This window comes from Ctenocephalides felis, unplaced genomic scaffold, assembly GCF_003426905.1.
Source record: "Ctenocephalides felis isolate EL2017-DRISC unplaced genomic scaffold, ASM342690v1 CF-g0.4_SCAFFOLD_03549, whole genome shotgun sequence".
Lineage (NCBI taxonomy): Eukaryota > Metazoa > Arthropoda > Insecta > Siphonaptera > Pulicidae > Ctenocephalides > Ctenocephalides felis.
The window spans coordinates 8,446-16,938 of NW_020539703.1; the positions used below are offsets into that span (position 1 = coordinate 8,446).

Below are 8,493 nucleotides of genomic sequence, written 5' to 3' on the forward strand. Positions count from 1 at the left end.
GAGGTGTAGTAGTCCTCCATATTAATACCAATATTATCCAAATTGTAGTAATAATAAATTCCATAAAATATATTTATATTTGGTTTATTTTATGTATGATTAATATCCACGACACTATGTGTTGTCATATTTATCGTTAATAAAATGTGATTGGTATTTTCTTATTTATAATAGAAAAGAAAGTTTTGAAAATTATACATTTTGGCAAGTTCGACTAGGGAGAAACAAAAACCGTGTCCGATCTGACACTTGAATTTCCTTTTGTTTTTCTCAGTGCTGTCACTATATGGGCCAATCTGTCCAGAGACATGTGATGCGCTACATCACTCCGCCCTAATGAAAAAGATTGTTTCGCATCTCTGACTGCCATTCTTGAACTTCCTTGTAAATTTCTTTTGGTTGAGATTGTGTGATAAATTGCCGTGTTGGCTTGTTGAGTTTGTTGATTGCTTACGTGGCCCTTCGCTGGTGAGTTAGCGGTTGAGTAGATGTGGCCCTTCGCTGGTGAGTTAGCGGCTGAGTATATTTGACACTTCGCTGGTGAGTTAGCGGTTGAGTGTATGTGGCCCTTCGCTGGTGAGTTAGCGGTTGAGTGTATGTGGCCCTTCGTTGGTGAGTTAGCGGTTGATTGTATGTGGCCCTTCGCTGGTGAGTTAGCGGTTGATTGTATGTGGCCCTTCGCTGGTGAGTTAGCGGTTGAGTGTATGTGGCGGTTGCCAAATTGTTTGCTCCCTGTCTGCTGCCATGGTGCTTATTATCGACTTATTTACCATGATAATAAGTGATTTATTGAGCACGTGTTGTTGTTGATCTTGAAGTGCGTGGTCGGAGTCTCGGTTGTATGCTTAGAATGCTCTTCGAATTATGGAAGTTGTGAGCCATTTATAATAATTATTTATATTTTTAAAAATTCTTTTCTTAATAATTCTTGAGACTTCAATTTATTTTTTTTTTCTTGTGCTACTTCAAAATATGTCTTGATCTTCTTACCTTCTTGTATGTGTGTTGCTAGTTCACTCTCGGGGTCACCAAAATATGGAGGTGTAGTAGTCCTCCATATTAATACCAATATTATCCAAATTGTAGTAATAATAAATTCCATAAAATATTATTTATATTTGGTTTATTTTATGTATGATTAATATCCACGACACTATGTGTTGTCATATTTATCGTTAATAAAATGTGATTGGTATTTTCTTATTTATAGAAAAAGAAAGGTTTTGAAAATTATACATTTTGCAAGTTCGACTAGGGAGAAACAAAAACCGTGTCCGATCTGACACTTGAATTTCCTTTTGTTTTTTCTCAGTGCTGTCACTATATGGGCCAATCTGTCCAGAGACATGTGATGCGCTACATCTTCTTTTGAAGGGGAGTTATATGGCGGAATGAACACCATATGAAGTTGAAGGACGTCAATTGATGACAATGGCGGAATAAACACCATATGACAGATGTCAGTTGAATAACGTCAATTGATGACCAGCCCTATTATCTCAGTACAAATCCGGCGTTCACAAACGCGTAGTCCAGTCACGACGCTAGGCGCAAATTTGCGCTAGTGAGCCGATGACAAGTTTGACAAGTTAGTAATTCACGAGCTATGTACCAGAATGTCAAATTTTGTTTGATTCTTTTTGGTATTGTTGTGTTTACAAGTGTTTTATAATTGTTTATAAGGTTTTATTTTGTGATTCAAAAAATCTATAACTCTTAAATGAAGAGGATATAAGCAATTGTTAAGCATGTATATCATAAAATTTAAATCACAATCCATTTTGGGAGCAAGCTAGGGGCTTTTATAAGAAAGCAAGGCTCTTCTAACTTTTCAGAATTGTATTAAACTTTGGGGCTCTAAAATATATATGGAAAGCCATAAATAGACTAGACTTTACATTTTTTGGAACGCCAACTGAGTTAATGAACGAAATCCAATTGCCGTGCAAGATGAAAATAAGTTAATTTAATGCAGCAGTTTTTTTGAATATTCAAGTAAAATCAAGAGCCATTTAGTATGACTGGATTATCGCAAAGATGGCTGAAAGTGACAAATCTTACTTGAATGATTATAGTTAATAAATAATGCACAGACCAATAATTTAACCTGATGTTTTGTGTTCACAACATTATTGGTAGTGAATAATGATGATTATCCACTTGAAGGCAGGAATCCTGTAATCGTTAATCTTTTTATTTTTCCCTTTTTTAAATAAATATTTTTGTTGCAACATATTGCTATTTTACTTTGATATCTATTTTATATATTATTATTGTTGGTATGTTTTGTTATTGTATCACAATGTCAATATAAGACTATTGTATGCAAAATTTAATACACATAAATTATTTTTTAAAATTGACATTTCTTTTTATTTCTATTTTGGCGCTTTAATTTGAATGCATTTTGGAGCACGAGGCTGCCAGCGACATGCGATTAAAGCGCCATCACCCAATTTGCGGTCGTGACTTTCCCTAGCTCTCTGAACGCAAATACCGCGAGAGAGAAACGTCTAGATTAGTATATTTCTAGGATTGATGACAAAACTAAATTATATTGGGCTACGTTGATTCGGATCTGGCATCAACAAGCTATAACGATCTGTTGTTTTTATACGATCGAATATTATTGTCGCGCTTTTTTTAAAAACGATCGAAAATATTGTATCGAGTTTTTTGCCAACGAGCGTTTTCTCCGTGATCGAAATTTAGATTTGATTTTAATGTAATATCAACACTTTTATCAATTGAGACTTAATAAACAGTCATTATCGAGTTTGAAATAAATTATTGCGATTTCATCAATTCAAGAATTAATTAATTAATAATATATGGCCCACCATCGTCCATATATGTTACATCAAATTATCAAATATTTTATAAAGATTTTAATAATACGTATAAATTTTGTTTACATTTCTCATTTCTCTGGGTTCCGTAACATCTTTTGTCCGTTAGACTGCGACTTTCGTCTCTATGAAGATATCTTTCAATGCAGCGCGATTGTTTTGAAAAAAAGTTCAAATTTCCAAAATATTTCAAAATACAAAACGATTTTTTTTTCATAAAAGTCATTTTTTTTAATTTAAAATTTCAAAAATCTATTTCTTTCAAAGTTTAAAAAAAAGTTAATCGTTTTAAAAAAAAATAATAATTTTTGTTACGGAAAGTTACAGCAATTTGCTTTAAGGCACGATGCCATACACCACTAGTTTTGCAATTTTTTCATAATAGTTACGACTCATACTATCACCTCGATACGGCTTGACGTTGAGTTCTGGAACACCATGTATATATTTGGGTATTATACCTGTTCCCACAGGGGTATCTTGCTGACTCTGTTGACTATGTTGACTTTGGGTGTGTTCATGACGTTGTGGCCGGCAGTTGTTTCAGTGCCAGAAACCGCGGGTGGCCCTCGGGACGGTGCCGACGACGCTCGTTCTAACATCTGAATACGTGACTAAAAATGAAAAAAAAAATCATGATATGACATTCCTATATAATTTGTTGTAATACTCTATAGTCTATAGATACAAATGTGTATGAATATTATAAGATCTTACTTTAGTGTGCTTTCCTAAAGATAAAACTGGCGCAGGAACCACAGCTCTGCTACCGGTGAGAGCTGTTACATTCCGGGAATTAGAAAATTTCTTCCGTTTTCGGCGGAGAACTGCTAACGCACCCAGGGCTCCTGAAAATGAATATTTAGGATTATTATTAAAATATCTAATTTATTCTTTAATAATCAAATTGAATTATTTCACGAAATATGGGAAATCCTATATACATTATACATTTCAATACTTTGCACAATCATCTCAGAAAAAAATTGACCTTAAAACTTTCGCTAATTGTTATGTATTTTTGTTAAATTCACATTAATCATAATAATTATGATTATTCATATTAAATTTATCACTGTTTTCAAAATACTATTAGCCGTTATAAAATCTTTTGCCCTACCTTTCCTTTCCTCCAACTGCAACGTAGTTATTATTTCGTATTGTAAATTTTTCAGAAAATTTTAATTAATATGTGTTTTTCTACTTTTACTTATTATGATTTGCCGTCACTACTAGTAATTTTTCTTATGTGTGAGTGATTTTCTGAAGTGATATGCATGATTTTATTTTCCATAAATAATTTTAGAAAGCACAACATTTTACTTCTGTATAAAGAAACACCTATTCTGTGAAATTTATTTATTTCAACATCTAAAAAATATCTTCAATATATTCCAATCATTCGTAAGTAGGGTTTGTCAGTTTTCAAAAACCTGTTTTTTGGCAAAAATTATGGAATTCGAAAACCGGTTTTTTAGTGAAAAAAGTCGGTTTTCACTGTATAAATGGAAAATGACAAATATATGCCAAATATAAAAGATAGATGAAAGCGTTTTGATTCTTGAAATCATATGGTTTAAATAGCATTTGATATGTTATCAGTCTGCAATTGTTCCCAGAAAGGTTTTGATATATTAATTTAGATTGCTATCCGGTGTATATATTAATTTAAATCATTGTGACTTCTTCTTGAAGAAGTAACTTCCTCTACTCAAACTTAAAAAAAAAGTTTTAAACCCCAGAAGCTACAAATGAAAAAACAAAAAACTTAATATTATTATATCAGGCTCCAAAAACAATTAAGCATAATTTGGGTCGTATGAGAGTATTTTCTATTTCAGGTAATTTTGTGAGTAAACAAAGGACACGTCTAAGTAGCAATTCGATAGACGTTCTCAATTTTCTTAAATCATATTTTAAAACAAAAAAAAACAATTAGAATGTTTAAAATTAATTAATTAAAATTGCTCGAAACATGCGAGTTAATTGTTTTTAAAACTAAAATTGATATTAACAAGTATGTATCAACATGTATCTAATAATTTTTTATTTATTTTTTTCAATTTTATGAATGTTTTTTGTTTAAAAATGTATTATTTTTATTTATTCGAAAACTTCCTTTCACTATCATAAAAATATTTTCATTCTCATATGTGAAAATGATGCATGAATAACGAATAATTATTTCAAAGTTATTAAATCAAGATAATCTATTATTTTTTAGTTCTACTACCATTAAAATTAAAATAATTTTGTTTACTATCCATAAATTGAACAATAAATAAATTTAGTCAAACACTGCTCTAAATCACATTAAATTTGCGGATACATTACAGAATATTCGAGCAAAAATTTATTTTTTATATAAAAATTCTAAACCGGCTAAAACCGGTTTTTAGTAAAATTAAAATTCGAAAACCGGTTTTCTGAAATGTCGGTTTTTGTATAAACCCTATTCGTAAGTTGTGATTATTACCATGGGCTTGTGCAGACGTTGATCCTTCAGGAGCGCCAGGTTGCCCTGTTGATCTCTCCAAGCTTCTGTTCGAATCCGTCGCAGATTCTGTAGGAGCATCGTCGCTGCCTGGACTATTGCTAACTAAATCTATCAGCCGATTCTTGAGTCCCATTGCTGACAGTCATATTCCCAGAAGATTGACTGACGACGGCTGTCGATGCGCGGCAAACGGAATCTTCCGACCTAAAATTATTTATTTAAAATTACAATTCATAAATGATTCATTAAATTTAACACTAAACCTACAAAGTACCAGTCAAATTGCCTGTTTGCATATTTTTTGCAAAACTACATATTTTTAAACATTATAATACTGTTACCAAACTACTTGATAATTCTTGAAATATTTTTTTTTATTTGCATAGAAATATTGCCGATCAAAATAATACATACTTTTTAAGACAATATGCTGGGTGTAAATGCATTTAAGAGATTATCTCCTATGAGATATCTCTTTTTCTAAATTTTTTGACATTTTATTTCAGATCGTATGGCCATTTTTTTCAATCTTCGAGTAGGAGATTCCTCGTTTAATTCTTTTAGATATTTATTTGGGTAACCTGGTAATTTTCGTGGTATTTTTTATTCTTGGAATATGGATGTAATATTTTTTTTCACTCTTGAAAAAAAAAGCTCTGTTGCCAAGCTATCCACTCAATATAACCGCGAGCAGTAGCAATAGCTATACAAGAATTGTAGATAGTTTGGTGTTAATATAAAAGACCCGTTTTAAATTCGTTTTTCAAGAAATTTAATATAAATAAAAGTTTAATACCTATTAGTAAGCATTTAAATGTTAATAGAGTAGAGTTGTACTAATTTTAAAAATTTATAATTATGAGCGATTTTTTAGATATATACCTAGGAGGCGTCCATTAATTACGTTAGCAAGTTTTTAAAGATTTTTGAATACTACCTCCCCCTTGGTAATATATGGTTATATTCAAAATTATCCCCCTCCCCCACAAAACATAACGTGTATTTTTAGTTACGCAAAAAACTGTAAAATTTTTGAATTTTTTTTGAAAATGTTTGAACTTAAAAAAAATAGTTAAAAAATAAATACACGTGATGTCTTACTATACCCTTCCCTCCTCCACGTGATATTTCATGTTTTTTTGTCAACCCCCCTTCCCCTAAAAACCTCACGGGATTAATGGACGCTCCCCTACATATCATACAGACTGAACTATTTAATGATATAATAAAGACTTAAATTTAATTATCAATTAAAAATTTAAATTTGGATTAACTTCGATTTAGAATTCAATAAAGGTCTCTAATAGCACAACTATACATTTAAAATCGTAGAAATATTTTTGGTCTAAATTTTTAGTCGTTATATGAAGTAAGTAATTTTTTAAAATATGTATATACAATTTACATATAATGAATGTAAGCTAATGGAATTTGAAGATAAGACCAATAATAACAATTTATTTATTCGACACATCAAATTTTATTTATATTGAATGAATAATTATGAACTTTAGTCTTACTTCTAATTATCTACTACCTGTTCTTCTAAGGGAGCCACTAATCACGTGATAGATTTTTAAGGAATTTTGGACTCCCTTCCATTAGTAATACGTGGATATTTAAATTAGTCGTCCCACCATTACGTCCTACACCATTACGTGTATTTTTTTGTACTTGCAACAAATTGTAAAATTTTTGAAATATCTGGAAAAATCTCGGATTATATCTTACTACTTCCCCCAGGTGATATTTTGTAAATTCTTATCAAGCCTTTCCCCCCTTTTAAGAATAGCGAGATTAATGGATGGATTAACTTTCTAGGCTAAAATAAAAATAAAAAATAAATTGGAAAAATATAATAAAAACAACCTTGATCTACTGATGAGTCGACTAACTCGACCGGATTTTGCAGCTTCTATAAGTGTGCCCCAGCGTCGCTTATGTGAACTGCTTCTCTTCATATGAAACCTGAACATAAAAGAGATTTTTTTATGATTTTTCACAACTGGTTGCAAAAATATACATATTTGTACAATTAATTATTATAAAAATTATTTGTCTCCAAAGATAAAATTCTTCCATATAATAAGGTAGTTAAAGAATTTATAGACAAAAATAAATTCATAGTATTATAATTATATCTTGCCTTGGTGCCAATCTTCCAAATCCCCTTTGGTGAGTGTCACCAATGGTGATGGCCCAACGGGCATTTGTGCTTGAGAGTGCGAATGCGAATGTGTGAGTTGGTGCAATTTTCTTGGAGTACCACCTCCGTTTCCTCCAGTAAAAATTCCAGTAAGCGTAGAACCAAAATCTTGTGATTGACTATGATCGTGCTGGGCCGATTGCTATAATAGACATATTATTTTAATATGACAGATAAAAATCCCGAATTTATGTAAAATATTATGTACTTTTATTTGTAACAAAAACTTTCTAAATCTGAAAATCTGAATCTGAAAATCAAATTTAAACCTTCCAATAACTAACGAGATATAAATAAGATAATTATAACTTTTCATTCAAAATTACGATTTTGTCAAACACCAAGCTAAACATACTACAGCATTGTATGCTAATATTATTAATACACTAAACCCAACCTGCTGTAGCGATGCTATGAATTCTGCAACCGGTGGCAAAGTGTGGGTGCTTCCCGTTGGGGGAGGTGCAATATTAAATCCTTTCATGAGGCGACGTTCCTTTTGACGATTCTTCTTACCACCAGAACCTATGAAAAGAATGTTACAAATACACAATAAATACATCTCAAAGTCAAAGTAAATGCATCTCAGAATAAACTTATTGTGATTACATGTTATACGAATTTTGCTTTTAGAAACAATATTATATTAAAAAATTGAAGTACTAGTATCGCCAAATGATACCACAATAGATACTTAGCTTTACCTAATAATATATCAATAATACAAATTCATACAAAATGATATTGTAGGGTAAAGCACAAAGGACCATTTGACTATCATTGTGTAAACTAAAAATATCACTATGTAAACAAATAGAGTACATCACAACACGTATCAAACAAGAAACTATGAACTATGCCCGGTAAGCTTTTTTAGCTAATTATACAAAAACGTTTTTTTAACATATTTTGATAAAACTTGTCATATGTCCCTTTTTAAC

General features: G+C 31.1%; 1 protein-coding gene and 1 long non-coding RNA gene across 2 annotated transcripts; both read right to left on the minus strand.

Moving 5' to 3' along the window:
- Positions 1–3,431: 3,431 nt before the first annotated feature.
- LOC113382664 lies at positions 3,432–5,407 on the minus strand. The gene is made up of 3 exons (XR_003367675.1): positions 5,326–5,407; positions 3,567–3,697; positions 3,432–3,463 (listed from the first exon to the last, which is right to left on the minus strand). It is a non-coding gene; the product is annotated as an uncharacterized LOC113382664 (long non-coding RNA).
- Positions 5,408–5,444: 37 nt separating this feature from the next.
- On the minus strand, positions 5,445–8,077 carry LOC113382665 (transient receptor potential-gamma protein-like; the record flags this gene model as incomplete). The annotated part of the gene is made up of 4 exons (XM_026620906.1): positions 5,445–5,550; positions 7,216–7,351; positions 7,493–7,694; positions 7,950–8,077. Coding segments are annotated over 4 exons (572 nt in total), but the record flags the coding sequence as incomplete, so codon positions are not given.
- Between the last annotated feature and the right edge of the window lie 416 nt (positions 8,078–8,493).